Source organism: Aulonocara stuartgranti, assembly GCF_965226115.1.
Source record: "Aulonocara stuartgranti genome assembly, chromosome: 11".
In the NCBI taxonomy this organism is placed as follows: domain Eukaryota; kingdom Metazoa; phylum Chordata; class Actinopteri; order Cichliformes; family Cichlidae; genus Aulonocara; species Aulonocara stuartgranti.
The window spans coordinates 23,130,035-23,150,081 of NC_138947.1; the positions used below are offsets into that span (position 1 = coordinate 23,130,035).

A 20,047-nucleotide genomic window follows, 5' to 3' on the forward strand; every position below is an offset into this window, starting at 1 on the left:
CTTAAAAAGTACCAGTCAGGCATATATACAACAAAGATCATACACTTATAGTAAAAACGCGATACAACAAAAATATAAAACAAATATCACTTCATTAACTTGCAGCATTTGGAATCCAGTATTTCTAAGAAGTAATAAACATAAGCCTTTACATGTTCAGAAAGTAAAAATTACTTTTTTTTAAATAGAAAACAATTGCACTCCTTTGTACATTCATACAAGTAACAACTACAAAATAATAACGATGAGCTTTGCTTGTCAGCAGTCCAGAACAAACACACCAACAAATGAGAAAAAATATTTCATTATGAAACCAAATCCTTCCTCTCAAACAGCGAGAAAGCAACAATAACAACATCTGCCGGACCATTTTCTATAAAATAGTATTAATATTTACATCTTAAATAACATTTTTTTTAAATTTTTCACAGACTCCAGTCATGAAGTTCTAAAAAATCTTTTTTTTTTCAAAAACCTTTTATTTTACATCCGTATTCAGTACACAGATGTGTGAACACCTCTTTTTTTTGTCAGATTCTTCCTTGCGGACGGTTACCGTGGACTGAGGATGAAGTTATTAGTGCCTCGTTTAGGTCAGAAAAAAATCAGAGAAGGAAAGACAAATTTATTTTTCCATCTTTCCTTCCATGTTAAAGTTAGGAAAACCCATTTTTAGGCAGTATATGCATAGCTTTGATATTATAAAGCCCTCTCACTATTACAAAAAAAATGCACCTCCCTGCTCATTGTGTATCTTTTTAGTGTTCCCTTTTTTGTCAGTGAAATAGTGTTTATTTATGCTTTAGGTTGTATCTATTTCTATTTGTACCTGTGTACTGCTTATTCATTTAATGGCTTATGGGCTTTAAAACACGATCCATCCTGAAGCATACTGACAAACATCTTCTGAAACATCTTTTGTGCCGAGGTGGTTCCAATGATGCGGCTGATCTTCTTCAGGCCTTTGAGCAGATAACGTGGTGCCTGTTGGTTGCGCAGGACCCTGAGACTGTGAGACAGAGCATTTGGTAGGTCCAGGTTGTGGTTTGCTTTTTTCCAGAGGTGAAGAAGATGCAGAATGTACTGCCTGGGGAGGCAAGAAGAGACCACGGCCTGGACATCCGCCTCCTTAACTTTCACTCCCGGCAAGCTGTTCGTTACCTTCATGAGGTCGTCGAGCGTCAGGTTTTTTAGACTGCTGCAGCGGGAGACCTTCCTCTCACAGTGGTTCACACCTTCAAATAAAGTATGTTTACATTAGTACACCAATGCAAAAATTAAAATAGCAAACAGATATGTTAAACAGGGCAAAATAGCATGTGAGCACAACACTCAGACGCTGCTCATATGTGTGGTCAGTTTGTGCGCTTGATTTAAATATTCTCCTCCCTGTATTTTGCACCTTGAGAAAGAAACTCACAGCAACATATGTGCAACTAGGTCAGTCTCTAAAATCTCTGAGTCTTTTTTCCTTTTTTTTTTCTAAACAAAAACCCAGTTTGTGCTGGTGCAGCATTCTTGTAAATCTTATTTTATACCTTGTATGAAGCCATACAGCTTGTCCTGGTCTTTGTTCTGCTCTCTCCACAGTCGCAGAAGGTGGAGAACCTGCTGCTGGGGAGAGCAGGTCTTCTTCAGCCTCTCCAGGCTCTTGCGATCCACCCTCTTCCCAGGAAGACTGTCCAACAGTCGTTCCAGGGGCACCGAGGAAAGTCGCAGCGAGGCTAGCGACTGGAAAACCGCCTCTTCACAAAGAGTCACATCTGGAAAGAGAAGCAAAGTGGGCTTGAAAACACACACATGCACAAAAGTTCTGGATAGTGATGCTTGATATCCATTTGCTTAAACCAGAAGGAATTAACATATGTAACATATGTAACATATGTAACATTTGTAACAACCTGTTACAAATGAGTAAATGTTCACAAGTAATAAAACAACTTTAGTAAATTCCAAACCATTGGCTGTATGTATTCCAGTATGACAAGCGGGCTGGTAGAGTGACACCTGCCCAAACATGGCCCAGCTTTTAGTACAATGCTTGACATCTTAGTGCGATCAGCTATGTTAAACATATTTATGTCTTTTAGATCTTTTATTTTTCACCCCTTGTTTAAATCGGTATCTGTAGATAATGCCAAACTAACCTTAGAGGTTCCCACCTAAGTCCCAATTGCACATTTGTGGAGCGATTCCACGACAGTTTGTGGTGGCACATTACCGCATGTTTGCACACTTTAAATAGACATCGCTGTGTAACTGACATTACACACTATGTTTACTGACGTAACAGTTTCACTATGTTTTGCTTATTCATCTGTGTCACTGCAACTCTTCAACCATAAAATCAACAGTAAAGACTCCATAGTCTCCACCTTAATAACGTCAATCTGGGAATCTGGGATAACAACATAAAGTAACTTTAATTTCTTTTTTTTTGTTCCTAATTGAAGGCAGTTTAAAATTAGATATAACGGATTTTAATATTTCAATACTTCATCAGTTTACTTCTGCATATTTTTTGTGTTTGCATGTGTTTTGCCTATGTTTAGAGTGTTGCCTTGTAATTTGACCACGAGAGAACCACAGCTGTCTTTTCTTTCTGTTACTCATTGGGATCACTCCTACTAGCCGAGCCAAACTGTAGCCGAGCCTGTTGCTCTACATTTTTTAAGGCAGCCAAGCGAACATTCTTCTTCCTGCTTTCGCTGAGGACACTCCCAACCGGACACACTTCATATAATGTGCAATTTCACATCCTTTTTATTAAAGATGATGTGAAATTACACCAAATTTCATGTTTCATGTTGATCATTTCAGTAATTTATGAGTGATGTAATTGCGGCTCGCACCACAACTAACAGTGACTTCCTGGTGGCTTAATACCGACTTTGGGAATCCCAACTGCTTTCAATTTTACATTTTTTGCTCAGAAACACTGCTAAGCTGTTCCAGGATTTGAAGCAGGCACTCTGCGGTGGTGTAGTTACCAGGAAGGCAATTTGTGAATGAATGTTTGAGGAGAGCATCACCCTCCCAGAGGGACCACAGCTTTGTGTGTTTTCGTCTAAGTGTGGCATATGAGTGCGCCAGGGTCTGTACATCTGCATGTGTGTGTTCTCCAGTGTCTGTGGTTTCTCACGGTCTGGGAATTTAGTGTCATACTTGCGGCTTCTCATCTCAAATTATCCTTCAGCATCTGTCACAGTCAAAGTCTGAGTAACAAAGAGCAACCAGCGTGCCTTGCGTCTCCTTTGACTCAGTTTCCTCTGTTATTGTGTTTGGGGATGTGACAGTTAAAGGGGGTAATTGATCCATCATGGGTCTTTTTGACAACAATGCCATAAACATCCAGCATTCAACCCTTTGGTTTTCACTGCTGTGTTGGTTTTAAGGCACGCAAGAATTTGCAAAAGATTGGAATCTGGACAGCGAACCTGACCGAGGAAATCCCCTGCCTTTAGGAGTGAAAATGACCACATGTTTGAAATAATTCACTTCAAGTTGATTTTTAAGTTGTTGACAGCTGAGGTTAACTCAACAACACTGGTGCATGTGTGTGTGCGTGCGCGCGCGTTTATGTGTGTGTGTTGGATAAACACTGCGCTAATGATCAACCCAAATTCCAGGATTAGTCCTAAAACGTTCCATATGATCTTTTTCTGCAGCGCCATGCCCAACATGACAGCGCGTATGTTCTCACCAGTCTGGCACAAAGTGTGATGATGAGAGCACTCCAGCGTTGCCTTCTTGTCCGGAGTGCCACACTGGCTGTCTGCAGTGGACGTGCCCCATCTCAGTGTCTTGAGGCCCAATTCTGAGCAGTTCGTGTGAGGCTGGCACGGCTTGGTGGAGGAGCCACCCGGGGAGAAATGACCATCAGGGCAAAGTTCACACACTGTGTCACTCACTGGCGTACCTGGAAGAGATTTACAGAGATAAGTTTTGCAAATGAAAACTGATAGAAGTGACGCTTATGAGCATGTGAGAAAGCACCTAACCACAGATTTTTTTTCTCATCTAGAGCTTTAACTGAAACTCAGCCATTTTCACCATTTAGTGCAAAAAGAAGCAGATGTGATTCTAAGAACCGCAGAGACATGTGAAAGCTCATCATACTGAGAGCGTGTTTCAGAGAATGACTCATATCAGTCGTAGTCACTACACCGCCCTCATTCTGTATCTTACATGCTCTTACTATGATGTCATGTGACTTAGCTGCAATGTGATTTGTCAGCTGATTTTTTTGCAGCCAAAGCCACTTCTAATAGTAATACGTAGGCATGTTTTGAGAACTTTATTTTACAGTTGATTTACTATAATATGCTGCAACTTTAAAACTATATTTAGATACGTGACCTTTTTTTTATAATCTCATTTGACAGTTGCCACAATACCATTACAGGAAACCATCACAACTTCTGGTATATGACCATCAGCACGCATGACAGTCCATGAAGTGGAACTAGTAATCACATCCTCATTTTATTTTGATCTTGAAGTGAAAGTGCGTGGGACGACAAGCCATGCTTATTTCAGATTTAACCTTTGATTAGTTTCCCGCTACCATGGTACAATGCGTCCTTTCTTGAAAACATATCGTCAAATAGGAAACCATCGCCTTATATGCATAAAAAACAATCAAAAACGTTTCCTCTGCGAGTCATGACAAAGCATGTACTCTGTCAGATGACAACGTGACAGCCTATAACTGTAGTATGATGGTTATATTTTATTGCTGACTTTAATGTCAATTTCTCAGAATTTCCTCTGCGGAAAAAAATTTAAAGAATGCATGTCAGCACTTTGCTAAAAGAAATTGCTTTAGATCTGATTAATGGTGCACATATTATCGTTAATGTTTATGTAATACAAGGTTTACTAGTTATTGACTAAAGACTCTAGACATGTATAGATGAAACACATTGTATGAATCATTGATTTGTTGTTCATCAAAGTTTTATTATAATGACAGCTTATAATAGTGATAATATTAACTACTACTATTGTTAGTAGTTGTAGTTGTAGTTTTGTGTGCAACTTTCGATGCTGCTTGTTCAGTCTGCTCTAGAAAACTGGTTTCCAAGTTAATTACTGCTGATTTATTTAATCAAGGAAGTCGTCACCTGACTAAATAAATGTTGAACAAAAATAAATCTTGGGTATTTTGGAAATTTTGATGATCTAACACTTGTTTGCCTAACAATATAATGATCAAACAAACATGGAAGAGGCAAAAAAAAAAATTACTCACGAAAACTTGATTTGCACGCTGTTCCCCCCTCCCCCCGTACTGTCTACCATATCGATCGGATTCCAAAAACACAGATGAACCACATAGCAAATCCCATTCGGAGAATGACAAAGAATTCTAACCAGAAACAAACAATCAGGAGATCAAGGGGGAGAGGACGGAGTCATAAAAGGCTTGTGTTGTCAGAAGACTGACCCAGCATCCTGTGGTGTAACCACAGCTCGAGGCATTACATAATAAGTTTTTCAGCTTCAGTGGGGGGGGGAGATCCCCTAAATTGCTGTCTCATGTCTGCTGATTGTGGATTAAGGTCAGTGGAATTTATGGAAAAAAGTATTGCAGGGGTCACATGATAACCACAATCGATGGAAAATGTTGTTTCATCCTTGTGATTTCTGGACTCTGGTCCAAAGTTTAACATGAAGTCATGAGAAGGTTGGTGTTAGTTTATGCTGTGGTTCCAGTACAAATACCAGATTCAGTGCACTGGTATGCTTAAAATCAGACTTTCTCACCAACAGTTCCTACAGACACACTAAGGAAGGAATCTGAAAAAAATATCAGATTGGATATCCACTATGTTATTGGCGCATGGTTATTGTATCAGGTGTTGATGGACACAATACCTCTTAAGCATGAATGATAGTTGCATGGACTCACGCAGCTGCAGAACATTAAAAACTCACCAGCCACTTTATCAGGTCTTTGTCTAACTGCTTGTTAACAGAAATATCTGGTCAGCAAATAACATGGCAACTAGAGTTCAAACTAAACATCAGAAAGGGAAAGAAAGGTGATTTCAATGGCTTTAAACGGTTGGTGCCAGGCAGACTGGTCCAAGTATACAAAAAACTATCTCTAGGGTTTATAGAGAATGGTCAGAGGAGACTGAACAAATGGCTTTGAGCTTTTAGGAAGGCAAGAGGCATATCTGATGCTCTTCTGCATACCTCTTACGCAGCAGAAGACCACACCGGGTGCCACTCTTTTCACCTAAGAGCAGGAAGCAGAGGCTATCACGAATCCATGGATCCGTCCTGCTTTGTATCAGTGGCTCAGATTGTTGTTGGTGCTGTTATGTTGTGGGGATATTTTCTTGGCACAATCTGGCTCCCTTGGTAACAACTGATCATCATTTAAATACCGCAGTTTATTTTTGATGACCATGTCCAGGGTTAGTTGTAGTAAACTGCTACTATGCAGAAGTCCATTTGGAGCCTCATGCCAACCAATAGACCTGCACGGACCATCGCATATACAGTACATATACACAGAAACTACAGCGTAATTTTAAGTCTTTGTAAGGTCTGAGACATCACACTGACTAAGTTGAAACTGCCGGAGAAACTAGAAACTGTTGCATCACATTATTTCTAAGAGGAAGCACAGGAAGGGCGAAATAAGTTGATGACTCATCGCTCAAGTTTCCTCTTTATGCTTTACAATTTGCATTATCAGGTACAAAAGGAACAAATGAGAAAGTGCTTTCACTCTTTCAAAATGTCACATTATCATCTGTTGCTTACTTTTAAAACCGAAGACAACAATACTGTGCAAATAATAATTTATCTGAGGGTTGTAGACATAGAAGATTCATAACACTCTGATTTAGCTTCTCTGATTTACATAAAAACCTTTCAACACTACAGGATGTGATAAAAAAAAAAAGTCACAGATAAAGCTACATGGCTAGCTTTGAAGGCCTGGAATCAAAGGAAATGAGTTATAGCTATTATAATGATATATACATTTGCTGTGGTTCATTTGGCGCACACTGAATGACACAAAGTAACCTGAATTTTCTGAGTGATGCCAGTAGACAGTTTGTTTTCACGGTTTGATGAACTCTGGAATGGACAGGCATTTCTATAACTAGTCTTGCTGACCATTCAAAGGACTTCATATCACTAACAACACAGACTAAAGTGGAAGAGACTGAGTCAGGTCAGACATGCTGTATATCAGTGTTAGAACACTGATATACAGCATGTATCTAATACAGAACGCCAAGTTCTGTATTAGATACATTTTGTGGAGAAAGGCTATAGTTACATATTTCACACCTTCAGGACATACGTGACTGTTTTATTTGCACAGACACTTTATGATGTCAAGACTAACTTTTCAAGTTCTCCTGTTGACTCAGAAACAAGTTATCAAGTTATTTTGTTTTTTCTCAACATGGACAAATGCATTTATGCGCCAGTTACTCAGCTTAATCGTGCATATGTAGCAATAAAGTTGTTAAGATTGTTCTTAGCTACAACTTAACTGCCCGTTTCACACATCTAGCGCTCTAGTTCACAAGTACAACAAAGCATGCTTTGCATGTTTTAACAGCTACATCAAAAACCCTGATAGCCTCTCACTGCCAGGAAACACAGAGCAGGAGATGGTGAAAATACCTCTGTGAGGAAGAGACACAAACAGAGAAGTAGGACATTTCTAAGAAACACTTTAAAAAGGTTTTTTTCTGTGAAAAGGGAGATGCTCATCAGGAATGGGTTTGGTTCACATATTCGGAAGAAGAGGAAGAAAAACCTGGTGTCTGGTAATATAATTAAGAACATATCTGAATGTGAAAATGTAACTGACGCATCTCTCTGCTTTATCAAAGTTCCTGACAGGCCAGTCCAGTGTAACCCGCCCGGGAAATTGGTGAGATCAAAAGAAGATCAAAGAAAAGATACTTGTTACAGTGACACGCAGACTGAGTGTCCCTTTGAGCACACATACTGCACTTTTCTCATGTTTACTCACTAAGATAAACCACTACAACTGTCTAGTCTACATGCAGACTGAATTTACTCTTGCGCTATTACAGACACCTGATGTCAGCAAAGTCAAATTCCATTGTACACGGTGGGCTTCATGCAGCCCACTTAGATTTTAAATGGGCTGGACCATTGAAAGCCCTTTCCTATCAGTTTAACTATGCATTTGATATGTGAAATAATATAATAATATAAAATCTGATTATTTATTTTTAAAAAGTATAACGGAGTGTTTCCCCCTGATAAAGGAATCCTGCAGTAAATGAAAGAAACTGTTTATTTACATGTATTTCCTACTGCCTACACTGTAAGAAATAAAAAGGTTCTGGCAGCTTGTCGCCACAGAAAGTTTTTGTTCATTAAAAAAATGCCTATTTTATTTATTTATTTATTTATTTTACTGTGAAAAAATTCTATAGTAGATCATAAAAAAATGAATTGTTTCTGTCATTGAATTGTTTATCTGTTATTTCATTACTTTTGGTGCCTCTGGGGGAGCGCTTTATCGGCAGGAAAAGCTGTAAAATGTATTAAAAAATACAATTGAAATTAAAAATGTATCTCCTTTTTACACTTTCTAAAGATTTCCAGTGGGCTGGACTGCAGTCTTTGTTGGGGCAAATCTGGCCCGCGAGCCTTATATTTACACTCCTGCTTCTGGTAGCAATCTACTCATTTAAGTCCAATTTACACAAAGGTTTGACGTCACCCTGGAATCTCCTTTCTTTAGGAGGAAAAACACATTTGTTTTATTTGATATGATATGGAAATAGTCAGAAATGTTGTAAATGATTACCCTTAATCATAAATTATTGATTGCTTTTAATATACATAACATCTGCAGAGGCCCATTTTTCCACTTGAGTGGCCTTTTGTACAGCTGGAAACAGTTTCTCTCCCTAATCAAGCAGTGAATTTGGCTACTTGCAGGACCACAGAAATATCTTCACAGACCGCTGCCTTAACAGAAGTAGCCTGAGTTAACCACAAAAAAAGAAAGCAGGAGGCGTCAGTGCAGAATGCCTCCCAGGTCCTTGACTGGCAGCTTCAGGAAACGGTGGTTTGTGAAAGGAACGGTACTCTTGATTTTTTTGTAAAACAATAAATTTGCAAAATGTTGCACCGGAACAACAGCTGCTGAAAATGGGCCTCAGTAGCAATTTGATTAAAAATCATTATCTATTTATGATTTTATTAATTCTTAACTGCCTTTTGCAGAATTTCTGATCATCATTTTCAGTTAAAAAAAAAAAATCAAAGCATTTTGTGCTGCCCAAACCAGCTGTTTTCGTTTTTCAAACAATTCCTATAGAAACTGCTCAGTCTGAATAATATTCTTAATGTGGATGTTACTCTTACCTAAAGCTGCCACTCCATATCCAGGTGAACAGGCCTTGTGTGCGATACAGAACTCTATCACTAGGTGGAAACCTGGAGCACATTCGCACAGCTGATCATGAGTGCTGTTGCACTGCTGCTTCACTAGCTGTCTCTCCTTACACACCTAAACGGGAACACAGAGAGGTCACACATGTGAAGCTGTAAAGCTGCACACGCACAGAAAATGTAGGTAAAAGTTTATTTGCATGTGTTGCTATAAACAACACAGCAGTTCACAGCAACGCAGGTCATAAAGAACATCATGCTTCCGCTCTGCAACTTGTCTCAAATATCATATTAGTCTGTTGGGAAGACGAAAACTGAAATTTAAAAGCATCACAAAGCAGACATGTTAACAATACAAGGATTATCATGAAAAAGTGGTGATTGCGTAATTTATCTGGAGTTGCGGAGGAGAAACATCAAAACTCTGGGGGAAGATCATTCTACCACAATGAGCAAACTGGGACTTTCATTTTTAGTAACAAAAACTGAAGTGGAAATACTGGCTTAAAAAAAAGACAAATGCAGCACCAAAACATAAATAAACAGTAAGGTCATGCATCTTGGGAAAAGACACCAGCAAAGCCACATAAAAGCACCACTGAAAAAAGCTGGAAGACAAAAAACTAAAGGTATGTGCATAATTCCTGACCATACTTTGATTTCAGCTCTGGGAAATTCTTTTAGGTATGAGACGATACATTGATCTTTTTTTACTACAAAATCCAGTAATTGTCACAAAAACCCGTCAGTTACGGTCTGAACACAAAACAAAGGAACCATTATCGGCCTCATGAAACATGTAGCCCTAGTTTCTATTAAGAAGAAAAACTAGAACTGAATGTTAGGTTGATGGCCTCATACGTACCGAGGTGCAGTACTGGCATTTCTCCCCCCAGTGCCAGTTCTCGGCGAAATGCCTGTCAGGACAGGGCTGGCACTCTGTGGGCATGTCGGCAGTGCAGTGTCGTTTCACCGCTGTGCCAGGTGGGCACTGGTTACACGTGAGGAACGCGGATGTCGCGGGGTCACGGTGCTGGTACGTTGGTTGTTCAGCTTGCTGCTGAAAGGCCCAGGAGAGAGAAGCTGTCAAAAGCTGCAAGAGAAAGAAAGTAAGTCGCTTCAGGAACTGACTCAACAGCAGTGACAAAATCTCTAATGAAACCCGTCTCGTGAACAGCTTCACTTTGGCAAAAGAATCAAATATTTTTATATTTTGGAGCACTCGCCAACCCAAAGATTCCAGTAAGAACGAGTTGACTGTAAGGTCAGAGCAGTAAAGCTCCTGGTGGACATAAGGTCCTGTTCTTTCTGCTGCTCTTCAGAGTGCAGTTCAGAGAATCAGAATAGACTAGTTTCCCTGAAATTGATAAATTGATTACTCTATAGGGACAAATTCTCAGCAATAACACAAGTGTATTTTAAACTTTTGGGGCAGTAACGTCCCTTTTTGTTTTGCCTCAACTCGTCATTATTTTCAGTAAATGCTTTTTGTTGATCTCAACTTTTAGGATTAATAAAGGGATCAAAATGATTTTATTGGCCTTCTGGCATCATTTCTCATCTGTTTGACTTTAATCCAAAGCTTTTTAAATGAATTCAGATGTTTCAGTCATGCCAAAATTTTCTACACATTGAAATAAAAGAAGTGCATGACACAGGATTACAGGCATTAGTTGTGCAGCCTTGTGTTCTCTGCCCTCACTAGCAGTTCCCTACCCATGCCGGCAGCCCCGTAAGCTCGGCTGCTTTGCAGCTGAAAAGCATCTGATGTGATTCAGAGGTGATCTATCGCACTTTAATACTGTCCCAGATTAAGATCCACGCCACACCTCAGCCACCCAAAACCAGCCCATCGTCATGGATACTCTGTAAAGTGGGTGGTTTTCAGCGAGGCTCTGACAAGCCTGTGTAACTAATGACAAAAACAAGCCCATGTATCATCGCCTAGGCAAAAACTGAAACGCTTGGTTCATTTCTAAAATATGAGATATCAGTTAGTGAGCATGTTTAACATGGAGCCAATCTAGCTGGTCGAGGGCACATGCAGACCAGCTGTCACACATTAGGCTTCTTCCACTCAAAGGCCCTTAGCCATTGGTTCTTTGGACTTTCCCGTTGGCCCGGATACATCCTCACTGCTTGGACGACTAACCAACAATAGACCGTCTTGTATTGTCTGTGAGTGTGTGTTTGCATGTGGTTTCTTGCTTCATATCATGTGTGCATCTTCAAAAATAAATGAATTTGTATGACAAACAACTAAAAAAAACTCCCATGCATGTGTGTGCAGGGGTGCGAGCATGCAGGAATGCGTGCGCGTGTGAGTGTATATGGGTGTGTGCGTGTTAGTCGATGTTCATGTCCAATTACCATCTTCCTCAGAGCTGGTTTGCGCGCTCTGTGGTCTCCTGGCTGCTGTTCATAAAGAGTACTGTTGGAGGTTACTGGGCTTTCCCCATTCACCACCAGAATACAAAACAGTCACCCACTCTGTTCTACAGATTACCCGCAGCACACCACTGATCTCCTTCCTGCGTGCATGCATTTGTACTTATCCCATTCACCTTAGAACTCGGAGCCACAAAAAACAGTCGACTTTGTGCAAATGAACATGCAACTAAAGAATGGCTGGAAAACCAGAATGTGTGTGTGTGTGTTACATGATGACTGCCTCTGTATCCTTTAATCAATATTGAAGAATAAAAAGAAAAAAGGTCTTTTCACCAGAAATCTACGCGTGTTTATGAGTGGGTGTGAGTTTGGGAGAAACAGTGTGCAGTACAGCTGCGACTTCCCTGTCCTGCCACATGTTACTGAACAAACTGCCCGTTCTACAAATGACTACAAATGACGTGTTTTTCCTAAGCGTCACTGCGTTTACGTCCACACTACTACTTTACGTGCACCCTGCATATACGTGTTTTGTTATTTGCGTCATCTTATTCTGTTTCCCTTTCCAATGGTCATCACCGAGGAAGACGGCAAAAAATAGATGAATGGGTTTCGCACACCATAATAGAAACCTAACATCAAACAGCCTGGAGAGCGCAGTGCTTTTCCCGGCAAAACCTATCGACCTCTTCCACCGAATGTTCAGTGGAAGGCTTTCATCAGCGACTTGCTGAGCAGTAGCATGACTTTGTTTGTAGTCTGGGTGGCCCCAGCAAGATTCAAACCCATAATCATAGTCTTACTCCTTAAATTAAGAAATGTGTATATACACTCCATTAAGCCCAGAGACCAAATCCAATTGATTTAGAAACAGGAGAGTGGAGTATGCTGAGTGACTAACAGAGGATCACCTGGATCATCCAGGTGTGGTTTACTGGCAGGACAGTCCAACCCTCGGTCAGAGCCCTTGATAAACGTTTGCCCCTTTTGTTTTAGAAATCCGTCAAATGGCACAATAGCTTGCCATGTGCATGCTTGTCCCTCCCTCTGTCTGTCTATATGTGCTTTCTGCGTCACAGTTAAAGTCATGTCCTGCTTTATTTTAGCAATCTGCTTCATTTGTAGTTGCTGTCTTTGCCTTTATTTTACCACCTTTGTAACCGATTTCCACCTCCCTACTAGTTCCACCTGCGTTCTCTCATTTAGTGCTCTTTGCATGTACACTGTATAATCCTGTCTTTCCCCTCTGTATCCCTATCATGCCTTTCATCTTGTTTCAGTTTAGGTTTTGATGTCTAGTGCTTGTACCTAGTTTTGTTGGACTCTCATGCACCTTTTGTTGATTTTAATCTATCAAAGTTCATTTTTTTTATTGTCAGCCAATCTGTCCTTGTTGTCCTGCCTTTAGTACTTTTTGTGAAACAAGTTTGATTTGTCTAAATCTGTGACATGCGAGCACAAAGCAGTGACAGGAAATGTATAAAAGGTAATAAAAATGAATGAGTACAATGATGCTTTTTAGGTTGGGTCTGAGAAATGCCTCGGTTGTGCAGTATTCGGTGCACATATGCTTTCGTCATCTTCAAAGTGAATGAACCAGAGGCCTGAGAAACAGATGTAGCAGACTTTAAAAAAACAAAAACAAAGTAAAACTCAAGGCCAGCCCTCATAAAGTATAACAAGTGTTTGACAACAAGTAGTGTTGTTCAACAGATGTTTGACTCCATATTGAAAGATTATTGCATATACAGATGTTATCTCTCAGATCATCTGACTGCATGTTTTTCAGAGAAGGTTCTAGACATTATTTAAGGCCCTTCCTGCTTTCTGGTCACTTTCTGATGGGCAGCACTAAATTATCCCAACCACCCAGCACGGTAGCTTTCTGCTACTGAAGAAGAGAAAATGTCAACTTTTTAAAAATTAACTCACTGGGATGGACGTCCTGTGGAGCATGTGACTCCATCTATCAAGAGCTACGAAAGATACTGAACTTTTCACCCGTCTGTCTCCTTAGAAGCTGCCATCTGACGACATCATGGACGACCACGGGAAATCTAAATTACACAGCAGCTAGGGGCCACTGACAGCCATAATTATAATGTTAGCATCATCAGAGGAGTGCTTAGCAAGGGACATATCCTATTTGGAGCTCAGCCAGCTCAGAGGAGAAAATCAAGGGTGAAGGTACGGAGATGGTGATAATTTTCTAGCATTCCTGTGCAAAAGCCCTTGAGCAAGGCAGAGCAGCTGCTACATGTAAATAATTGCAAGCGACGCTGGAAAACGGCTTGCTGGAAAAGGAGGCTCAAAAAGTTCCCACATTTCTGTGGATTAAACTAAAAAGTTTGAATAAAACAGTCTATATTTATACTGGATAAACCCGCTTCATCAGATATAGTTTGCTTATATAACCTGTGCCAGCGAATCCCGTTTGAACTGAGCTGAGCAAAAAGCTTCGTGTTTATGAGGAGAAGTTTCTACCAATGCTTTAACAGAGAACATGTGCTGCTTTAAGAGATGTTTTCTCTTTAATAAAGACAAAACAAACAGCGGGAGTGGGTTCCATGCTGTAGAAGGTGGTGACAGACATGGTTATATTGGATCAATAGCGTCTCAAAAGCGTCTCACTTGTGCTAGCTACCCACAACATTCAACACAAGTGATACCCAATCCAGTGAGCTATTTACTGGCTCTGAGATTAAGCGAGCAGAGGCACACACTTTTCGTTTTGTTTATCTGTCACTGATCTATCACTATGATGACATACTTTGACTGGAACTATGTGCAAATCTATTGCGCTGACATAAAGCAGTTTATTGGGGCCTTTTTTACGTCCCCTCTGACTGAATTTGTTTGTGAAGAGGTCAGGTCAAACAGGTCAGCTAGTACGAAAAGGCAAAATATCAGTGTCCTATCACTAACCGAATGCATTTCATTTGTGTTGATGTGTTCCGAAAGGTTAAACTACAGGATAAAATGATTCAAATGTTTTTATAAAAAGAGCTTGGGAAATTTTAATGCAATTTAGTAATTCACAACTGCATTATGAAACAGAAACACAATACTTTGTGTTGCTCGTGGAAAGATAGAGTTTGGACTATGCTGAAATGCAGCGCAAAAAAACAGACTCCGTGCTCGGTTTGCTTGAGGTCAGCTTTAAATTCATGGCATGAGGAGAAGAGCTGTGGCACAAAGGGATCAAACCACGTTGCACCAGCTTATCCACCAGGCACATGGATTCAGTTAACTGCAGAGCGCAGGTGGTCTGAGGGGGGATTCCAGCCTGTGCGTGTGTGTGCGTGTGTGCGCGCGTGTGTGCGCGTGCATGTGTGCCTCCGTGGGTGTGTGCGCAGGTCAATGTCTTTTTTCACTTATGCGACACACGATGCCACACCACATCAAGCAGTCTCTGCTCGGTGCGCTCACACCATGTTCTCACGCTGGAGAAACTTCTAATCTCTAACTGGCTGCTAGAACATTTTACAGATTAACCTAAATTACTGAGTCGTTTATGCACGAGAGCTAATGTTTATTGTGGATTTTGTGTCAAGGCGCTCTAACCCAAAAAACGTGCTGCCGTGCAAAAATCTTTCCCAGTCTGAAGGTGCCTTTCTTTGTGATTTTTGCTGGGTTTTTCTCTTTATTGTAAAAATGTTAAACAGAAAATATTTGGGCCGTTGGATAAACACACAAACATGCAAACTGTCCAAGTGATGGAGCTGTTATTTGAGAAAGTGCTTTATAGTTCTTTAGTTAAAACTCTGCAATAACTGAGCTATTTAAGACCAAATCTGATCACTTTTCTGAATTGCTACACCAGCACAACATTTGGATACAAAGAGGAGATCCTGTAGTTTTATGCTGTGATCATATTGAGGGGCCGAAGCTTTACTTCTTCTGCTTCTGTGATCACGCGTCACTGTGATTATCTGGACTGTTTTACTAATTTAAACGTTTGTGGTTGTTTTTATTTCTCTGCTTGCTGAAACCAAACCAAATAAATCAAACTGTTCTCGTGTTGTTACACATCTAATGTCAGGTAATCTTTTACTACAGAAATTTGCATCATATCAGTCATGCTGTTTTTAGAATGATTCATATAGTAGTAAGAGATAAACAGCAGGCTCTCTTTCTCCTCTTTGTATCCATTAATTGCTCCATCCCACTCGCCCCTCCCTAGCCACCCCAGGCTCCCACACACAAACTTCTGCTATCAATACCTACTGTTGATGGAAACGGGAAGTTAGGTGTATGGAAGTAACCTTTAGAGGCAATTGTTGCTTTCTGAATAAACATTTGTGCTTGTTTGTTTAAAACATGTTGCTGTGATACCTTCCTACCCGACTCTGTCTTTTCCCGCCATTCCTCACCCTTTCTCCAGTGTTTGGCCAAGTGAGCTCTCTGTAGCTTCTTCAGCCTGCGTGTGAACCTGCGGCTAGTTTTGAGGAAGTTGCTGTTGCTAATGCCAACGGCCACAGCAGAGCGTAACGTGGAGGCGGCGTAAAGATAAAGAGAACTCAGATAGTAGATCATGGATAATAACAAAGGGGGAGAAAGCATGTCCATGCATGAGGATTAGAGGTAGGATTATCCAACCATGCTGGTTAACAGTCATGTTGACACACTGACAACAACAACTGACTGACTACCTGCTGCTCTGACAGTGGTGCGTTATTTTTGCCCTTTCAAAGAAAATGACTGTTTACATATTGAAACATGTGCCTTCATAAAAGCAGGTTGACAGGATGAACTATTCCACTGGCATCATGCTGGGCAATGACCCAAACAGATTTTTCTGGAGCCAACACAAGCACATGTGTGAGGAGTATGCAGAGCAACAGGAACAGCACACAGGTGCTGGAGGTGTATTTAAGATCCAAAATTGCAGTTTCCATTTACCACAGAATTGTTTTTCAGACAGACTGCAACCAAGCCTGGCTGACAGGCAGACAAACAAGCATATCATGTGGTGGATTCAGAGGAGATGGAGATGTTGGCTGGATGTTGCCAGTCAAGACTGACTGAGTAAACAGTTGCCAGAAAGTTGCCCGTCTTACTCACCAAATGACTGATGTACTGGCCGACTAACTGAACGATGCATAAACAAAAGAGCAGAATATTTGCCTATTTTAGGACAGGCTACACTGAGTTAGAGGAACTAAACTGTACTGAGTATCACATTATATGGTCATATAAACTACTATTTCACAGCCGTGTTCGCTGAATTACGCACAAACAACACGCATCTTCCTGACTGACCGTGCTTGGCAAAAAAAAAAAAATCTCTCTTTTTCCTGCACTCTCACACAAGGCCAAAAGGATATTAGATCAGTGTTTTGGAGCTACAGAGTTTTATCTGTTTCTGGACTGATACTCATCTTGAGCATACATGAACATATGCAAAACCAGAAAAGGCCCCGACACAGGACGGCATGCAAAACACACCAATGGAAACAACATAAAAAAAAAAGGAGCAAATTGGTGTAAAGTCAGACACACTGTACCATCTGCTGGGAATTCACCGTGCCACTCTGCTTTTGGAGGATAACATTTCATTCATTTTAATCATGCGGTATTAAAAGCAATGAAATACTACCCAGAGTCAACTTTAATTTATCTGAGAAAACTATAGATCGTGTTTGAAGATGTAGAGGCTGAACAGAGCAGTGAATAAAACATGAGCTCCATTCATTACCAAAAGCAAACAAATCCCCAGCATAAACAACACCGGACAATTTACTTGAATAGCTCTTTAAAAAAAAAAAAAATCCTAACATAGCTCTAAAACGTACTACTAATATATCTGACTTTCTGCTATTAGTATAAACTAGATACAACACACCATAAAATGATATGCAAACTCATGCAGCAGATACACAAACTAGATTGTCATCTGTGTCTGATATGGAGAATGGCAGCCGAGTCTGAAAAGCAACTATATGCTCACATATTAATGCATCTATCAAAGCCCGATATAGCAGCATCAAATACCAGGACCGAACAATATTTAGGGGTACGCTTCGATTGTGGCGCACAGCCTAAAGACTGGCCCCTCTCATTAATGGGGGATCATCAAAGTACCTGAACAGAGGCGTGCTGCACAGAGGGAACATGTGGTTGGCAAATATTTAGCTTTTCCTTATCTAGCCCTTAACGACAATACATGCAAGTCACTGTATTCAAATTATGCCAAAGATCTCCAGATTTATTCGCATTTCTGAAATCTATGTATCGCAAAATCCAACTAAGGATCAGTAATTTTATATATAAAAAAAAACACACACACACACACACACACAAAAACGAAGGAAAAAGAAGAGATGAAAAAGTCATTCCTTCAGAATAAAGTGCTGCTCTACTGCTGAGCATATCCAAGGAGCGGAGCTGCAAACACTTTGGCTACTCACCACCATCAGTTTCATCGCCGGTTTGGATTTGGCTATCCGTGAGCTCATCTTCTCTGCGTAAAAGCGAACTGCGGTATGATGGAGTCTCCATCAAAGAGCCTTTACTATATACAGGAGAGAGCGAGAGGGAGAGCGAGAGAGAGACCATGCGCCCACCCACGTTTTCCAAGGCACTGCCTTCTTCCCTCCTCATTCTCCGATCCTAAAAATAAAGTGCAGCATCCATCGGAGCTGCGTCGCGATTAACCAAAACAGTGGATGGCGTAGGTGACATCAAAGAAAACAACTTCCAAACGTATCTTGCATGAGGTGGGTTCATCCATCAATTAAGCCAAGTTTGCTGGGTTTCTTAGGGATACAAATATTCCCCAAAAATATGCCACATGTTGTAAATTGAAAGGTCACCCTGCTGCAGCCAGGTTACACCTAGCTAGGCCCAGGACATAATTACATTCTGGAACAAAGGTGCAAAAGTATGTTTCCATATGCACGTTGTGCAGAAGTGTTTACATGTAAAAAAAAAAAAAAAAAGGTTAAGCACCTAATTTGACAAGCTAAAAAGCACCAAAAAACCCCACATAGCTTTAATCAGTGTGAATAAAGAAGACTCTTCCAGAATAAATGTTTTGACTCCTGGTTTGACATAATGTAAACATGATGATTGACGTGTGTTTATTTGGACCAGCCAAAATCATTTAGCTAGAGCGGTAGCGCTTATTTGAACATCCCACTGTGGAAAAGGACAATTAAACACCAAAAATATTGTTTTTCTCAGAAGGTTAACCATCACAGCTTGTGTAGAGTGAGCAGAAAAGCACAAAGAACTTCAGCTACCCGCTTTAAACTTCATTCTACATAGAAAGCAAAGAGGGAGCTCTTGCAAAAAGATTGTGAATGGATGATGTCACTGGATGACAAACTAGGGAATTAAAGATTTAAAAAAGAAAAGCAAATGAAGTCCTTAACCAGACAGAAGTGCACCCATAATTCAGACAAAATCCATGATGAGTTACGTGTAACTCACGCACATAGTAAACCCAAAAGGCCACACACCCACGCTGTGATCTCCGTGATGCTGAATCGATATCCATCTTCCACTGAAAGTCCCAAAACAGATCTGGTTTTCCATTTGTCATTTTGTATCCGCTTAGCATCCACCACATGCAGAAGGATGACAAAATGTCCCAGCCCGCTGCCGTGACGTAGAAGCGCAAGGTTTCAACGTAAGCAGAGAAAATACACACAGCACACCCACTGACCGGCGTCCAAGGCATGTGAGCGAAATGTTAGTGGTGAGGTCACGGCTCACCACAATACGACCAACGCGACACACACAAACGCACACTCGCACATTCAAATGCATACTTTAAGAAAAGGATACAAAAATACACATGCTGTGCAACTCTTTCAGCACTGAGGTAAGGGTACACCACAACAATAGTGGAGCAGGAGCTGGACGTCCAACCTCTCGAGCACAAACACACAGGAACGCTTGAACGGCGAGCCTTTCTGACGTGCTAGTTGGCGCTGAGGTGTGCAGTGTATTCGCAGTGTAAACGTGGGTGTTAAGAGGTGAAGTGGAGCATGACCGCTCCACCGACACACATACACACACATCTAAGTCACACAAGTGCAATTCGCTGACTTGTCCTATGCCCATAAATTGCTGGCTGGTTTTGGCCTGTCAACGGTTGTACTACAGTTATTTTTAATAGCCTGTCAAAATGTACTCAAGGCTAGGTCTCACTATGTGTCTGTGTTTCTGCATGCATATATTGCATATGAATGTAGAAAGAGTGCAAATACTTTTTTAAAGGGGGGAAAAAATCAGT

General features: G+C 40.7%; 1 protein-coding gene across 2 annotated transcripts; it reads right to left on the minus strand.

The window, feature by feature from the left end:
- Nucleotides 1-400: 400 nt before the first annotated feature.
- On the minus strand, nucleotides 401-18,654 carry LOC309717597 (tumor necrosis factor receptor superfamily member 11B-like). Of its 2 annotated transcripts, none has more exons than XM_082552273.1 (6): nucleotides 18,216-18,654; nucleotides 10,280-10,507; nucleotides 9,388-9,532; nucleotides 3,704-3,919; nucleotides 1,539-1,763; nucleotides 401-1,235 (listed from the first exon to the last, which is right to left on the minus strand). In XM_082552273.1, exons 1-6 carry the CDS (start codon nucleotides 18,261-18,263, stop codon nucleotides 841-843), a joined length of 1,257 nt encoding a protein of 418 aa, XP_082408399.1. In that variant the 5' UTR covers nucleotides 18,264-18,654; the 3' UTR covers nucleotides 401-840. The 2 variants fall into 2 exon arrangements, with proteins under 2 accessions (XP_082408399.1, XP_082408400.1); XM_082552274.1 differs by lacking the exon at nucleotides 18,216-18,654 and adding an exon at nucleotides 16,179-16,262.
- Between the last annotated feature and the right edge of the window lie 1,393 nt (nucleotides 18,655-20,047).